We start from the raw sequence: 18,444 nt of genomic DNA, 5'->3' as shown, positions 1-18,444 counted from the left end.
CTGCACAGCACGATGTAGCAACATTCATCTAATGCAAACAAGGCTGCTATCGCCTGATAAGGCCACTCTCTACCGCGTTTTTTCCTTGGACCCGATGGCTGGCCCATCTTCCGGCCAACCTCACATATACGACCTCTGCCTAGTTCGCTAGTGTATTTCACGCACTAAACTGTGTAGGGACTGAATACCAGCCAATATACGGAAACACACAAACAAAAACCTATTAAGCAGACGCCTAAGAGCCAACGGGGGAAGGGAAACACCATTGTGCAATTTATTATATAAACACACGCAGAGATTTTCTGATAGTCAGAACGTAGCGTCGTACTACTTCATAAACGAAGTTAACTAAATTCGCGTAATATAGTCCGTCCCTCACAATATGCCCCATGCAATGAACGTAGCTGTCCATGGCGTATTCTCTAAATAACGACAAAGCGCACTGATAGGTCTAGCAATGCTGGCAGAATTAAAAATAGAAGCAAGTTTCTAAGGCCCACTCAGTAGATCGCTTGGCTGATCAGTAGTTTCCTTTCTATATATGATAAGGGAATCAGAACCGTATGTTGAAGTGGAGAATTCAGTAAGCGTCCTCAGAAAAATTTGACGTTGACGACACTAACTTTACTGATTCAAAGTTATGGATTGAACTCAATTTTCTATAGATTTCAGTGCCCTGTCAATCCAATAGTCCAAGACAAATGTGACAATAAATGATTAAAAGTAAAGTAAGTTTCACTTTGTAGTTTTGAGAAAGTTGAAACTGTACTTACGGTAAACTGCTATTCTGATCGTGCATACCTATAGCGACTTCGTATTGTGAGTAAGACTATGATCTGGTGCTTGGTATGAATATGTTATTAACAAATGATTGTATTGTTCTAAATTAGTGCATTGCGACAATTTAAGCATAAGTGTGTGCATTAACTGTTCTGATTATTGAAAGGGGTTTGAGAGCGGGGATAAGACTGACGGGATTTTTGTAGGGGGCGTTAGCTTGAGGGGCGGAAACATTTCACTGTGATCTAGTCCTTTGGCCACGTTTTTACTCATGAAGGACTATCGCTTTCTGTTTCAAAGATGACCCAACTATTGCGCGTCTTCTGGATGCAAGCAGGTAAGCGCTAATATAATGACTGTTACTGAAAAAACTGTTTAAGAACAACCGGGACAGTCTCATGCTAACGCCTCCGTCAATCATTTATTGAAACTGACGTTGGCAGGGGCTGCCTATCGTTTTGCCAATGTAAGGAGCAAAAATGGCTATACAACTAGGAACATAGTTTATACGAGCAAACCAACCACTAATGGACAGACTGCTGAGCTGCTTGTCCAAAATATTAATAGCTTTGGGCCTCTTGTTTTACTAGCAATATCTTGCCATAATTCCCAATGAAAGACATTTCATTATTATTCAAAGAATCTCAAAGGGAAGTGGCAGGAAACGGTTATACGTTTGCTGCCCGAAAGTTCGAAACATTTAAATAGAAAACTCGACCACAAGGCTATATAGGTATTACTATGTTGTTACCAACGGAATAAGTAGATCCGTCGTTTCATTGACCGTAGAAAGGAAAATGTTGTTGAAACTGGTTGGAAGGAGAATGTTGTTGATCCGCAGCAGAGTTTTATCAGCATAGGTATGAGTCAGTTAGCCGTTCTCTGGAATTACTATAGCGTGTTGTTGCCCGCTTCTGAAGGCACTCACTGCTATATCGGTTATTATATGAACCACGAAGCTTACCCAGTTTGGTACATTAAAGGATTGATCTTGTCGATAGCGGAACATTCACATCTTCATGAAGCTTCTATGTGATCGTAATCGCTTCGAGGGGAACCCTTTTTACTTTAACCAGTTCGCCTAAATACGTCAGCGATTCCGTTGAAAAAACATAGGTGAAAAATGAAAACATAGTAACTGATTCACGCAAGTAGATGTTCTGTGTCGGTATACATAGCTCCGATATGGCTAGTACGACAGTATGATAAAGCATTCTAGTTAAACTATGTAGCTGGCTGTGTCATCATCAATGTTGTTAATGGTGGCTGCACCCGTAGCAACGCTATTCGAATTGTCATCCCATGAACCAACAGTAACCTTCACGGCAAAGCCTAGCGCGGCGCGTTCCACATGACGTCGAAGGTCCGTTTCGGTTACAATCAATACGTAACCGAACGACTCTTCCTTCGCGCTTTATGCTTGAACTTCATGGGTATGGAGTAATTGTTGCGGCGCTTTCTAGCGGACCCAATAATAATAATAGGTTCATCGACGTGGGTTCCTCCAAAGTCTTTAATAATGGTTATAACCTAACGAACAAATTAATTGTACATCGGAAAATTAGAAAACCCCACTTAAGCAATGCCCAATTAGTAGATCGTCAGTATACAGCCTACGATGTTGGTAATCATTATCTTCATAGTGATAGTGTTACGTCAAAGTTTGCCATTTTAATACATGGCGACATGGGGCTTGATGCGACTGGCACCGTCATCTCTAGCAAGGAAACGATCGATCCAACAAAGTGAAACTTTGCGCGCGATAAAAAGGCCGCTGACGACAATAAAAAGTCACACCTGGGGAGATGCTACCCCCAACAACTGGGAAGAGGAAGAGGTTGGAACACTTGGGAATTAACACCAGCATTGCTCTTCGAAGTCTGAGAGTCTCTGGTGCCTTAACTCATACATAAACAGCTCTAAAGCATACGTACTAACCGTTTCACGTACACTATATTTTTGGCGGAGGGTCTATAAGTTTGTTGTACGCAATAACTAAATTGTCAAGTTTAACAGTGTATTATTTGATAGCATTTTTAGTTGGAAAAGTAATAGTAGTTGATGCTACCTATGGCGATGAACCGTTAAATTTATTTCATGTTTCAACCCTTATAATCAGCGTAATTATAGTCAAGTATTTTGAGTATCGTCAAATACAGTTTTGAACTATGGGTTAGCCCTGCAAAGACATTGCGTAGTGGTTCCCTGTCTGTTTTCCAAAAAAGCGATACACAGTATTGTTTTTATCGGGCGCCGCTTTTCAAGTGTTTTGGCCTTATGCAGGAAACCTAAAGAAGGATCGAACCAAGGCGGTTCATAATAGCCTTGCATGAATTTACACGCATAAGTGAAATTAAAGCAGATGCATATTTCACTAAAGCTATTCATCGTCTTATCAATGTCAAAGTATGCCCTGTGGACCTCCCTCTCTGATGATTTCCTGGATCAGACGAGCTGCGTTGTAATTAAGCTACTGATTTTTTCACAATGCACTTCAATAAGTGGTAAAGCCGGAGGTGATTCATGGCCTTCATGACGTGCGTCTTGGATCCAGCAAACAACAAAAATAAAAACGGTTCCTGTCGATCACGACAGTAAAATCTATCTGTCCAAATTTAGCTATATCAGTAAATCTATCTATTCAAAATACTACATATGCACGGTGGAACATGATCTTTAGAAATTAACAATAACTTTCGGCTTGGTATGTCCTAACCCGATTCTGCTGATATCTGCCCTGTAAAAATTGCCGCCGCCAAGTATTTGGAAATGTCGACGCTTTTTTGACTTTCTCTTAATTTAAAAATGGCGTCACTTTTGCGTCGGATTGCCCTTACCACGCGAGATTATAGACACGTAGATAGGCGACTGCGTGACTGACCCAGACAATGACGTCCTCTTCTGAACCGGGTGAAGTGTTTATTTGTAGAACGTTTGAGAAAACGGCGCTGTCTCACCATTCAGCCTGAGTTTGTTGCGCGTCCATATGCTGTCGATCATAACTGGGTCACAGTCAACCAGTGCTTGTCTCTAGCCTAACGCATCTAACCCAGTGACATCGTCGACAACGAGTTCGCTTATTTCACTCTCATTCATTCGATAAGCGGAGCTGTATTTTAATGTACGAGCTTCTGCGTGGACACAAAATCGACACGGCAAAGACGGCCGGAAGTAGAAGTAGCCGGATCCTAGGAAACAACTGAATTCGGCCGAAAAATTTGGCCTCGCTTAACTTCAGTGCGTTGAAATTACAAGTCGTTCAATTGAACACATATAATTTAACTTTAGACTCAACTACGAATGCGTGTCCAATACGCTCCCAATCTCAGTACTTATGCTGGATACGCGTTAGCATCACAGATGTTAGGAAAGGGCCCATAATATAGTCAGCATTTGTCTATAGGATCTTGATTAGCTGAGGCTTATTATGCTTTTCGGCTAAGTTTAAGCCAATATATACAGTACGTTTCGATCAATACAAGCCTCAACGAAGACACCGTTTGCTTAGATTCAATTAATATGTTTGCTTCGCTTCATCTACAAGAAGCAAGAAATAAGAACGCCTGAACTAAATAGCCACTTTTACGTATAAGTCAGCTTGTTCGTAAATACTGAAAACAGAACGTAAGTATGGCCGTTTGCACACGTAAAGGCTGACATATCAACAGATCACTTATTCCAGCCTGATTTTTTGAGTAAGACTAAACCTGGCCAGCAGTCGCTGCCGTTATAGTCGCTCTATTTTGCTGCATTGTTCCTATGCGTGAAAAGGTAATAAATTGTTTAAAATTTTTAATATGACTGTCCGGATGCGTGACGTAAATATGCCATTTACGTATGCCTAACACTACCGGCTATCTACCGGAAGCGATTATTAGCTCGCGGGCAACAACAATTGTTGATCGTTTAATAACCTCGGCGAGCACTAATTTGTTTATTTGACCGTTTACTTGCTGAGACACACAAACGGTTGTTAATTATCAAGCACATTGCTTGTCATTGTTACATAATTACGAGAAGATCTTGCTGCTAAGAGATCAGGTTTATCTATGTAGGCATATATCGTTGCTTTTTTTTTCCTTTTCAGTAATTCACTAGTTGTATCAGTTTATTTACCGATTCCTGGTTTATATATGCAGACGCACTAACTATATTCGTACTTAGATCAGGAAACGGCTTTATTTCGAAGAGTTAAACTTTGTTCTGTTTACTATCAGTCTCCTAGTAAGTATGGCGCATTTTATTTAAACTCCAAAATGTTGTTCTGAATCAGAGTCAGTCGTCTCATCATCGGAATTATGAAAGTAATTTACCTATGTAAAAAGCGCTTCCAAAACTTACTCGAGAAACTTTCAGAAGGTTGAAAATTAATATCTGTGAGACAGAGAAGCTTGTAGTTAGTCACACAAAATCAACCCGCACAAAGTTTATTGGGACTCTTTTTCTTAGCTCCCAGCTACACTCTTAGGTTCCTTTCAAATGATCATCGGAATCGGAATCATCGGAAGAATACGGTTCAAACTACAACGAGTTCTTGCACCTGAAGCCAAGAAGTATTTCAGTAAAAATCTACAGAAGTCTTAGCCAATAGCTGCCGGGCGTTACTAGGTCGTTCGTTAAACACGTAAATGCCACACTAATTTCTACCATTCGTAATGCAATGCTGCTATAGTCGAACAATAGGAAAGGGACATTCTATCAGTATCTCTGGGTCTGCTTTTTCCAGCATACTTCCTTAATATCATATGTAACAGTTGTTTCTACGTTTGTACATAGTCTAATAACTTCTCACCCCAGCAACCCTAGTGATCGTTCAGTCTAGTAATCAGAAGAGATCTTGTACTCGAGCAATTGTAAACGGTTCGATGGTAACAAGTCTTTCCTCTTGATGCTTTTACTAAGGTACAAGCTTCTACGCCATCTCCGACTATGTTGAACGCGTGATAATGCCTAACAGTATAACAAGAATTCTATACGAATTGGATTATAGTTGATTTTCCCTCATTGGGCTATACATGCGTGGTCCGGCCCATTGCAGCTCCACATAAACCCCCACAGATTGCGGCCCCTATTGAAACTCGATAGCCACTTAGCCATTTTAGTACAGCCAGATTCTTCTTTCCGTAGCATTCCTATTTTTTGTCAGGGTGAATTAACGAAAGCTCCAGTTTGAGAACGCTGGAGAACGAATAGGAACAGCAAACAAAAGCTGCTTTTCCTTTGGAAAAATTCACGGTTTACGCGGTGTGGAAACGGGCAGTCATGGATAAAGTTCTGTTCCATCTCAAATCGTCTCTGTGGAATCTAATCACTTGATCTAGGACAACATTATAAAAACTCTTTATGGCTGATCTTAGCTTTGACTATAACATACATCGGCCAAAAAACAGAAATAAATGAATTAGCTTGCTTGATCACCACAATATAAAAAAGGTGCCATTGCAAACATATTAACTTTGCTAGTTAGACTGGGTTGCTTGTTCTTCCAACGTTTAGACGCTCGCTCAGAGTACCACCGGGCAACACAACACACACAGCCTGAGCAGAGAGGAAACTCGCGCCAGCCGAAACTAACTTAACTTCTCCAAAAAGGCCTGATCGGTCGAAGCAAAAGGTGCTCAAGCACTTTATCCAGGCTAGATAAGTTGAATGTATATATGAGTTGTCACAAGTCGTATTGAACTCGAGAGTGTGACCTTTCGTTCCCTGCGTAATGGGCCTATTCATCCTGACCTACGTTCAGCATCACTTCGTAATGAGATTTTTCCAGCCAACAACTCAGCCAATAAAATGGGTGCAATGGCATTTCTGATTCCGTTTTGGCGTCATTTACGTTAATTGGCTATCTACATGACGACGGTCCAAGAAGTGTTGTCATTGCGGTATGGTTAGCGTGTAATTATTCCCCCTATATCTATATATATATATATATATATATATATATAAGATCATAAGGTTTATGTAGAAGTTATCATTTTCTTTTTATTAGTTATACATGTGATTGCGATTGTTCTCAGAAAACGCAAATCTCTATTGTGTTCCATAGCTATACTGAGATTAATTAGTCGATTTTTTTTTCGGTATCAGATATATTTTTGTTGTGCTACACACAAAAACGGCATAGCGCCAGCTGATATTAATAGCTGTAGGGCTGCGTTTGTGTGTAACAGAAGAAAATTCTCTATAATTTGACGAATGCCTTATCATCGTAGCACTTCGTATAGTTTTGCTACGGAAATGCTCTTTGTGATCGAATTTGTAATGAAAACAGAGTTGTGATGTTATTATGGCCGTTTTGAGGAACTCTTGTCACATCTGTGTAGGCATCAAAGGACGCTTAGGTCATTATCTCAAGAGAAACGCTATAAAAGACTGAATACAATACAGGTAACTGGGTAGGGTTTCGAGGAGACCCAAATAGACTAAGAAGGCACACAAAGATAACGTGGATAATAATAGTCATAATTGAAACCGACTAATTATATACTTAGTCTGAAAATAGTAACTTGTCGGTTCTTTTTTCGCCGCACCTAGACTTCTCATAGTCTTAATGTAACCGTTGACACAATGTAGGGCAAGTTAGGTTTTGTTATATTCGAAAGTATTAAACTCTATCAATAAAGCCCCCCAGCATAGAACCTTTTAGGGTAATCTGTCTTGTTTTCATTCAAAAGAGTTTTAATATAAAGAATAGTGCTATTTGTTCAGAATTGCGCTCATTTGTATGGCACACCAGGATAGGTATCGAAAAATGATATCACTACATTGTAAGTATAACAGCGTAAACGTGCAAAACGAAAGGATCTAGTTTTTATTTGAGAACCTTTTAGTTAGTATTGCTTTACCACCTAAATAAACTCTTAGCTTTGTCATACTTGATGCACAGGTACAAATCATAATGATGCCTTAAAAAAACTTACTTAATAACGTTCTATGGAATCCCTACGAGCAAATCGCTATTCTTGCAAGCACCACCTGAAGTACGTTGTGCGTATCACCTCAGTTGTGGAAGGAATCATTTGTAGCAGACATCGATGTAACATAGTCGATAAAAATTCTTGGTAAATTCAAATGTACTTCGGTTCCGTTCTAAATCTGATGATTATATATTTAAATTTTCGGTTAGGTTTCAACGGTTAGGTTTAATTTTCGGTTAATAACAACAGTTAAAATTGTTGATTTTGCCTAGAGCTGCTTCTATAGATTTGGTGCACGTACTTAAAAACAAGCGCACTTTTGTTTATAGTGTTATCAGTTTTTACTGGACGCTGAAAGCTCAAGGCTACATCGTAATCGTGTATTTAGGTCAATTATATATCAAGTGTTTTGATACAGTTATTCTTACTGTTCCTCTTCAGCTAACGACGCGATAGAGACTTCGGCATATACACAAAAGCTCATTGTTTTTCTAAAGCCGACTCGTTGTTTGTCCCCGAAGTGTTTTCACTCTGTAATTACGAAACAAGGACCCAAAATGGCCGACAAGTGTTACTGTATATACGAGAATGCCAACTATAGCTGCTACATTTTTAGCGGAGGTTTATTTTTTACCAGATCGTCAGTGTTCTTCAGAGTCATGCTCGATTACGGATTGACTAAAGCGATTTTACTTGATCGGTGATCAGAAAGTAAATTGACATAGCACGATAACAGGCACATTTCTCAAACAGTAAGCCAGAGACAGAAAAATTGAGCCATCGGCAGTGAAGTCGTTAGTTAGGTCTCAGTGACCGCTCGAAAAACCTCAACATCTCATTGTTAAACTTCCGCTAATTAACCAGAGAGCAACACAACGTACTATACCGATATCGATCTTTTCATTCCCTAGGTATTACATCCTAACTAAGTATAGAACTTCAAAGTAACACTCTTCCAGGTCTAACTGTACAATTGACAATAGCAAACGGCTAGAAAAATAGCGGATTAAATTTAATTCGTTGCTCCGTCTAAGATGGCTTCTACCGAACAGAGAAATGTTATACAGCGTAACTGATGATGCTGAACGTAACACTCGCGATACACCCGCTTACAGAGTTTAGGAAAAAACTTCGACCATTGCGAGAAGCGTACATCAAACCTTTGGTTGGCGTATGATAAGAAAAATAGGCATCGTCAGCAAGATGGCTAACTTCACACCTAAGCTATAGGTCCTGTTGAAGAAGTGGCGCCAACGGTTACAATATTAAATATCTGGCCATAAAAATAAAATTTTTTTCATTATCACCTGCGTGATACACTCATCTGCGCTGTCTGAAAAAATCAGACATTGTTTCCATGATAATTGAACATTTCGCTTTGAACACCTTTCTTCGTAGTCGACTCTACGTTGGTACGTAATCAGGCTGTAGGTCAGTACAATTTCATATGATCATTTTCAATCTAGCAAGAGAACGGCGTATATATATATATATATATTCAAATAAAAAAATCTGAACGATATGAAACATCATCACGAGTCCTATCATATCATTATGATCATCTGTGTGTGTGTGGCCGCTCCAAGTTTCAAAAAGAAAAAAAACTCCAAACTTGAAAAGTTTCTTGTTTCTGATACCATTCTTCTTCAAAAGAAAAGCGAATACAGGAGTAAGAGCTTCTGCTGTAAGGAGTTGCGAACCGGCCAGGGACTCTTGTGAACGTAAGGACGTTTAGGCGTAAATCAACAATAATATGGCCTCTGGTAGAGAACTGTTTTTCATCCTAGTCTAAGTTGAAGCAGGGCAGGAGCATCTCTAGGTGGTATTATGCCTCGCTGTAACTTTCACGAAGAATGACGTTTCATTGACTGACGTGGGATAGTGGCGCCAACGAAACAGGAGGCTGCTAAAGCACTTTGAATGGCTAAACGCAGTAATCAGTTAACGAACGGATACGAGGGGTAACAGGCAAGAGATGGAAAGTTACATTAATCCACAACAAAGCCCATAAAGAAGCGAGTCCAAAGGCGAGCACTTGAGGAGGTTGACCGTCGTCCCCTAGTCAGAGAGAAACCTTACCAGCCATCGACGGTACTATTCGTCAAAACACTGTCTAGATCCTCGCTTAATATCATGACTCAATTCAATTATGTACTCAATCACTTTACATGTTCAACCATCTGGCTGAATTCAATCAAACGTATCCAGTTCACGGCTCGGTTCCCTTGAGCTACGGCCTATGAACGCACGTGTCTGTATTGATAAAGAGTTTTACTTTATTTAGCCCACCAAACTAATATTTATACATAACTAGGTCATAGAGTTTGGGAGACTTTTTCTATAGGCGCCGATGAACAATTGCCATAATATATAATACTATTTCTATGGTAAGTAACCGATGCTCAGCCAAACAGGTGGGCTCAAAACTTTGTAGCTGATTCTGAAGACACTGAATTGAATGTCTATTAGATATGCTATAAACAATGAAATGAAAGAAAAACAAACCAATAAAAACATGTCTGTGCATGCAATTACTAAAATTTCCACATGTTTATTATTTTAGCTTTTTAAAGCTGCTGAACAAAACAATGCCTGTACTTAATAATCATATGACAACGATACATGTATATATTTAGTTGTCAGCCAGTCGGCTACCTTCGAAAGCAACGAAAAACGGACAGATTGTCCTTCATGCAAGGCAGACAAACTCTGAAACAGTGCCCTGCCGCATATTAATTTACATAATACAACACTAAGTTTTTCATTTTTTCTAAGCAACTAAGACAGCCATTAGCATTTTTTCTATTCTTCTTCATTACAAAATCTGGTCACCGATAAACTAAAATCGGCCTGCAATTAAATCAATCGAAGCAATTCTATTAAACGTTGTCTATAATCACCGCATTGGACATTAAGCTCTTCTTAAAACCCGTACCCTTACGAACCTAGTAAGGCTACCTGATTTTTGAAAAAATCTTAATGCAACAATGGCTTTTATACGGGCAGGTTATCAGTGGTAAAAATGTGAAACTTTGATTGCCGTTCGAGAAGTTAACGTATTTGCGTGGTCCGGACAGCCACCTGCTGACAGAGCGATGTGGCCGGATAATTTACGTATTTGTGCAGATGTATATTCAGTCGTCGCCTCTCGGACAGTAAAGCCGAAAGGACTTAGCTTTGTCTGGGCGTTAATGATACAAAAATAGAAATCTAGCGTCTACGTTACTGCTATTAAATTAAGTAGGTGGCTTGCCATTATCTCTTGAGATAGACTTGAGATCAAGTTGTGGATAAGGTGTCTGATAGCGTGAACATTTTGTGAACCCACACTTAACGATGACGACACCGAGACAAAGCTCGACAGACTCACACGTTCAGGCAGAATCAGTTTACCTGGTCATATTCTAAGTTAGACAAAATGTATGTATGACCGATATATTTGTTGGTGTAAATTGGAAACAATGTCTATATACTTATTGTTATCATTCGTTAGCTACAGCGTATTTCGTATATTGATTAATCTGGCTGGCTAATCTGCCGGCTGCTCGCAAGGCCGGACGAGTCCTGTTAGCCACATAGGTAGAACGTAATAATAATAATAGGCCTAAAGTGTTATCAAACATTTCTTTGAGAATTTTGAACGCCCACTAAACGAATTATCTCAGATTGTCTTTTTGCTTTAGGTTATCGTTGCTCTGAGGCCAATAATGCGATATAAAAACCGAAAGCAATCATTAACAAGCCATTGGTTTAAAGTTCTGCTGTTTTTTTAAACATCAAACACATATGTTTTCGTAGTAACACAATCAACGTCTTTTTTCTGCGTAACTACTTTGATTACGGAGACGAGAAAAACACCCTTAAAAAGGTCTTCGTCCCACCCGAGTTAGCATCCAACCCAGCAATTTACTTTTTATTAACGTTATTGTACTTTTTTTTGATGATTTTAACGTGGTCACGTTACCCTTTTTTCCGAGCACGCCTTGCTAATAGTTCGAGAGTAGAGACTAGACGCATTACCCAGAAAAGCGTCTATCAAATTAATACCGACCATTAAATGAAAATAGAGGCTTAATTACAAGCTTCGGAAAAAAAAAGCTTATTTTCCAGAACTTCAAATTGTGTCAATGGCTTTCAAAAAAAAACTTGTATTTATCCAACACAGATATGATGCGGTAGCCCTGATGCGTCTGCGCCAACTAGGTTGGGTCATGTGTGTACTCAATCCATACTAACCGGAAAAAGTCGATCCTTCCCGATCGGTAATCGACAGACTGTGTCTTGGGCGGGCATCATCTCGGGGCCCTCCAGAGCCTCCGAGCCCGCGGTTCTCCTGTTCGATTTCACCTCGTCGTAGTAATGGACCCACCAGAGATCACCCCCCCCCCCCTCCGGTGTTTGTCGCCTGCTTTTCTTTTTACTTTATCACACACTAGAAATGTACTCAAAGATCCAAGTGTAGCGTTAGTTATAATGACTTTTGTTTGGTACACGTACGCAACACAAACTACTGGTCGATGGTGTTAATACTATGTTTTTTTTTGCTTTACTTCGTTTAGCTGGCTCAAATACGGTAGGCCACGATGCAACAACTGCAATAGCTACTCATTCACAAAATTGTCCACGTTGTTCTACGGTCCGTTGACAAGTGTCAACCTCCTACTGATAGAGTGGATTCCAGCGGGCTAATCTGTATAGCCAACGGCAGAGTCGGTCAAACGAGCGCGTGTAAGTTAGCAATGTAAGTCGCTCTTGTAGATGTTGAAATAGCAACAGCAGACACTTAATGCTACTGCTACCTGGCAGGCTAAACCGGATTGCATAGCCGCTCGGCGACTTTCCTCTATTTCCTCGGAGACGCCCCAGGATTAGCAGCGACTGAACGGGATCAAGAACGTCCCGCCTGCGACAATGTCGTCTACGATCCAGCTTTCGCGCACGGTGACGCCTTTCGCGACTTATGCGGTGCTAAAGGAGTCGAAATTTCTTGAGTTTCACGCATACACGCAATACACCACATACGCACAGATGGGCCACAGGCCAGGGGTTCTGTTCCGACCAAACACATCCACGAGGAAGTTGTAAAGCAAAGAAGCTAACGAATACAACGATGCTAATGATGACGCCGGCTACAAGAGCAACAACGATAACGATGGCTTCGATATTAACAGCGGCGATAAAAACACGGAGTGTAAAGAGTATAACAAACCACACTAATGGGAGTATTTAACAAGAAATCAAATTAACGAAACGCCTTCATAGAATTCTGGAGACGAAAATGTCCAAACACGTGAAGGGGCCGCCACCGTGCCGTAAGGACACAAGAACTATATAAAGCGATCAGCAGGTCAGATGAAGAACAAGCTTCTGCCGATGACGGTGTCGCATACCAATGGCGTGGCGCTCGCAGTGACATACGTGGATTGGTACAACGTGTCTTCTGCTACACGTGTTTGGGGTAGTAGTTGTAGTATGACTGTTATTAGGAGAATATCATAGAGACGAGTCTAAAAGCAAACAGCAGAGAGCGCTCTGGTAGCGTGGTCGCAAAGCTATCGCAGGTAGGCCATCGCAGCCGCTGCCTCCTGGTAGATCCCTGTTTGGACCAGTGAACGCTAGAGACGCGTATGTCGTGCTCGTTCAACTACTGCTCGCCTCTTTGTCTCTGTCGGCCGGCCAGGCTGTTGTGTTCTACCAACGTTGTTTGGCCGTTCGTTTGTTACCTTTGCATCTTCTGCTATTGCGCTGCCGCATTTACAGTGGACAAATAATAGTCAGTGCCTACTTTTGCTGTCCGGTGGCCGCTGACATGTGCTTGCGGCCGGAGGAACAAGGTTACACGCGCAGCAGGGAGCAGCCTCAGCTGAGCTTTCAACAACAATGGCGATAGCGGCGACGGCAGCAGCAACAGCACGCCGCTTTACGGGGCTGCGGATACACAGCACGCTACATGGAGAGTTTGCATCAAACGTCTCGTGCGCGATGACAGGCAAGAGCGCAATCGAGCTCAACAGGATAGCGCGGCCGTCAACGTTGTCGTGGTGGTTTCTGCTACTGCTGTCCTCTATATTGAGCAAATCTGTGATCCACCTCTTTGCTGGTCAGACCAATCAGTAGAGTAAGCGACAGACGGGACTAACCACCAATACTCTCCGTCCGAGACAGGCCTTGCAGCGATCGGAGTGGCGGCCGTTCGTAGCGATCCGCGAGACAACAAAGATTAACAAGCAGGCAGGCGGGCAAACAAGCTCTCTGCCGGCAAAGCACAGAGTAGAGCGCCCTCTATGGACGAGTAAGCTGAATGACAGGCGCGACAACTTGAGCCTTTGGGTCAGCAGCTCTGCTAACAGCCTCGCGCAGAAATGGAGCAACCTCGCCGTTTTCGCGGGTCGGGGAACGCGGCTATTGCTGCGGCTAGCGTATTGCCGACGGCGCAGAACGATGACGTATTGGTAGATGTATTAGTGGCGTCGGTGTCGGCAACGATAGCGTTCAGTCCAGCGATGTCAAGGGATGGATGTTGCATTACGCCGCCGCTCGTGGATGGTTGCGGGCGCGCGATAGACGGTGCGCCGACGAGCGACCGAAGAGACACGTATTCACGGAGAAAGGAAAAGCGACGGAGTGGTCTCGCAGCGATAGTAGTCCAATGCTGCTACTGCCGCTGTTCTTGCTGCTACAAAGCTGTAAATGTTTTTTTGCGAGCGCGGACGGAACAACAGTAGCCGACAAAGAAGCACACGCACGCCACGCCACCCGGCTTGTAGCACACACACACACACGCCCATAGGCTTACGCACGATCATATATGCTCACACGCACAAAATCACAAACCCAAATACACAAAATAGTGGACATTGGCATAAGGTCATGTACACGTCGTCGAGACTGGATGTGCTAAACATAAGTAGGGTACACAGGTTCGCCTTTTAAGGCAAACTGCAATTTAACTTAGAAAAAAGACAGCTGGAAAATTGATCTGACTGACAGTGAGAGCTGAACAACAACTGGCACAGTGGATAGACAGAGAAGCAGATGTGCGTATTTACGTCCGATCGTGCCCACCCTTCCCACACTCAATAACGTTTTGAATGAAAATGGAGGCGATGAGACCGTATGCGAATCCACTGTTCGTTCTCTGTCGTAGATTACTGCAAGTTTTAACAGTAGGACAACCTTGTGTATCAGGCACCTTACAAGGAATGCAAGGCAGACCGAGTGCAGATCGTCGATATCGCCGTGTCAGTCTCTACTTCTACGTTTTTGTTATTATAAAGCTTTCTCCAGAGCTAAGTCCTTACGCACAAACTTGGACAAGATGCTCAATATTATCGGTGATTCAGTTACGTTTGCGCACGTGCGCATAAAAACGATGGAAAACGTCAAGGTTAACGGAGACCATCAACCTTCGAAAACTTAAAAAGAGCTATTAAAAATGCTTCTTTCCTTCGAACCTGCTTGTTTGTCAGTTTACTTCATTGATCGCGCATATGCTATTCTACTTAACAAGCCATCATCACTCAGCCATTTTAGTACAGGGGTCAACTTTATTCTATAATTAAAATTTGGAATAATTTGAATTTATACAATGGCAGAAAGCCTGGCATTATAGAATGCGACTTAGTACGTTATATACAATAGTCAGCGAAAGTTGTCCAATTTTAATGAGTATCAGTTAGATATCTGTCGCTATTGAGGCCAGCTTTGTTTTCACTATGTGTGTGATCTGGCGAAGCGTGTCGGCATCACACTAACTATTAAGTCACTAGTGCAAATGTTTTATGACGCCCGCAGACCGATGAGGATCTATCGGGACCCGCCTAGTTACATCAAGAATACCAGCCACAAAAACGGGCAGATCTCGAACACACATACACACACGGTATACATAATGGTATCGTTGATAGGTAACAATTTTAACGATCTCAACGGTAGAAACGATTGAAAACGGCGCCGTACTATCTTGCTGGTGCGAATAGGTCGCTAATCGCGAGAGCCACTGCTCAATGTCGTAATTTTCAGGTAACTAAGTAATGGTTGTCCTCTTCTAATTGACAAACGAATCGTAGGCGTACGTCAAAATTTGAGCGGAACCATAGGCTCACTTTTCGTTGATTATGGCCTATAGAATGTCAAATGTCATAAAACTCTCCAACAGCGTTCAGAGTTATTAAAATAACACCCCCTGTAACGGAAAATTCGCTGCCACAGGCAGGCTGTAGACGGCTATATCAACGGACATAATGCACTTCTGTTTATTCCGGAGAGAAGTTTTTTAATGCTATATGCAGTACCGAGATCGACTACCCACCGCCAATCGATTTGGCGAGGAAAACTTTTTAGATCTCAGTTGATCAACTGAAGCAGCGTTGCCCATAACTTCTATGAGAAAGGTGCATGTGTTATGGTTTGTACTACGTCATAGTACAGGTTCTCTGCATAAGTCGTTGTGTGAGGATGAGTCTTTCTAGGTTGTGTCCCCGTGGTGGCTTAGTGAATAATGTATCTGCCTGCTAATATTAGGGACACCTTGCGGCATAAGTTCGAACCCGGGCATAGACAGACAGACTTCCGTGCTGGGAGCCAACCAGCGCTCCATCTAGTGGTGCCGCTAAGAGCAATATGAAATGTAAAACTCGAACCATAGAGAGGTTTGAGGCTTCTATTGTGTATAAAAATTTCTCGTCCAACCAAGCCTATACAATTCCGAATCTGTCGTGCGGTTTTCGGAATTATTCCGATCCGCACGCACATAAACTTCTATGTGCTCTTCTTCAATAAAGATGAGCTCGAAAGCACGGGTTAAAAACGTTCTTTTCAACAATAATTTTTAGGAAGTTAATTGTCGTTTCGCACTAGGAACTTATTAGAAAAGCAATAGCAGGTTTTCGTTTGGGATTCATCCGTAATGCGAATATCCGTTTTCCGGCGGCAGTTTCTCTAGATACCTCCTAACGTACGCGTATGAAAATAGCCGTTGGCGACTGATGCGCTCGAGTCAAATCGGAGCGCACAGCTGAATATTCCTAGTGCGACCGTATAATCATTTATTAAAAAAAGTAGAAAGGGTTCCATGATTCGTTACATTCCCTGCCTCCATTTTTTGGGTCAAACAATTAACGTCGTATTCCTGATTTAGCCTAATTCACTTCCAGTAGATTTAGGACCCGGGTGTATTCACATAAAGAGCTGGTCGCATGCGAAGCTGCTTATTCTCAAATTGTACCCACTTCTATTACAGGACAGTGGGTCACTTTAAGATACAATCTGGACCGCGTTAATTCGAAAACGCGGGAGACATATATTTGTAGCATTGTTATTTGTAATCCTAATCAACAAGAGTTCTCTTCAACATGTAGAATCACAGAATTATTATAATCGAATATAAGTGACTGCTTCGTATCGCATCTTAGGGGCATTTTACTACCTGTTTGCTTGCATCAAGATGTTTCTGTAACAATCTGTAGTATTTACTTAAACAAAGCTATATCGTACAAGGAACTGACCGGTGCCACTCACTCATCCGTGCTTACATTAAAATTTTCTACTCATTAATCAACTATCAATTGAATCAGGATAGATTCGAGCGGCTTTTCTCGGAAGAAAACTTTTTCTCAAGGACGTTGTTGAGGAAAGAACATCTGTATACAGTAGAAGAGTAGCAAGGATTATCATATCGCGCAGTAGTAGATCCAATAACTTTTGATGGGCAAATTTCACGTTTTTTCATTAAATACTTCAGAAACTATCGAGCTGTGGGATTTGTTGATGGGTACATTAAAGACATAACAAAAAAAACTGCACAAAAATGATTTTCTGTCGAACTTCTACATTTTTGCACACATTCCTCAGGCCTATTACGTTCACCGAATTAGGTACATGGCCTGAATGAGGACTATCTGACTTTACCGATAGTTATTATGACGGAATAAGTTCTGTGATTCGCTCTGTTTTTAAATTTTCTGACACATGTGTGATGAAAAAAACTAGACAAATGATTCTATCTATATATATGTATTTATGCGGGCTCCACCGCGTAATTGTTAAGTGCCTCAACACTCAGAAGACCATTTGATGAGAATTTACCATTTTACCAATTCTACAAAGCTTTTGCTTCGAAATTTCCGTCGAGTCGCTACGAAATGTACGATTCGTGCACGAAAACATATACATCATTCTCCTGTGATTTTGCTTTGCTTTAAGAAAGGAGGTAGATCGTACCGTCGATTTTTTCGAAAAAGCCCTCAGTGACGAGATCAGAACTAATCATGTAACTCACACATACAGAGCTACTCCCATATCATTGATTTTAATGTATAAAGAATGAATAATAGATACTGTTATTGCACTTGTCGACCCGTACAACGTATCTGAGAAATATGTACAAATATCGGATGAGGATCTGAATAAAACTGGCCGACAACACCTTATCACGGTTTAGTCTTCAAAATAATTTCATGTATTTCTAGAGTTAGGCGTTCATAAAGCGTTAGAGCTACGACGGAAAGAGGGGTCTTTGAAAACAAGCAAAAAAAAAAAAAAAAAAAAGAATCTTATGCCGCCAAAAAGCTTACGACGAAACCTTGCAGAATACGAAAGGTAACGATCCTATCACACAATGCCCATGTTATAGACGCCTGGGAGACCTTTATCTATTGACTCAAGTGTTATTTTAAGGCTTGAAACAAAGAGACTATTTGACACGGTTAGCTGTTGAAATTGTCGGCGCATACCGTAATTACGCTCA

General features: G+C 41.4%; 1 protein-coding gene across 11 annotated transcripts in view; it reads right to left on the bottom strand.

Moving 5' to 3' along the window:
* The window catches only part of Mitf (transcription factor Mitf), a 105,344-nt gene that overhangs the window by 47,639 nt on the left and 39,261 nt on the right, over positions 1 to 18,444 (bottom strand). The window contains exons 1-2 of one of the 11 annotated variants that reach the window (XM_086985312.1): positions 11,934 to 14,315; positions 8,126 to 8,228 (exon numbers count right to left, since the gene is read on the bottom strand). The exons of 9 other annotated variants lie outside the window; for them this stretch is intronic. Coding sequence is in view for 1 of the 2 variants with exons in the window: in XM_086985306.1 (XP_086841432.1) it covers positions 11,934 to 11,993 (60 nt within the window). In the remaining variant the exon portion in view is untranslated. Of the gene's footprint in view, positions 1 to 8,125; positions 8,229 to 11,933; positions 14,329 to 18,444 lie in introns of those variants that run through there. One more of the 11 variants, XM_086985306.1, reaches the window with a different exon arrangement.

This window comes from Varroa destructor, unplaced genomic scaffold (assembly GCF_002443255.2).
Source record: "Varroa destructor unplaced genomic scaffold, Vdes_3.0 BEIS01000003.1, whole genome shotgun sequence".
Lineage (NCBI taxonomy): Eukaryota > Metazoa > Arthropoda > Arachnida > Mesostigmata > Varroidae > Varroa > Varroa destructor.
This window is presented reverse-complemented; position numbering and strand designations above follow the sequence as displayed.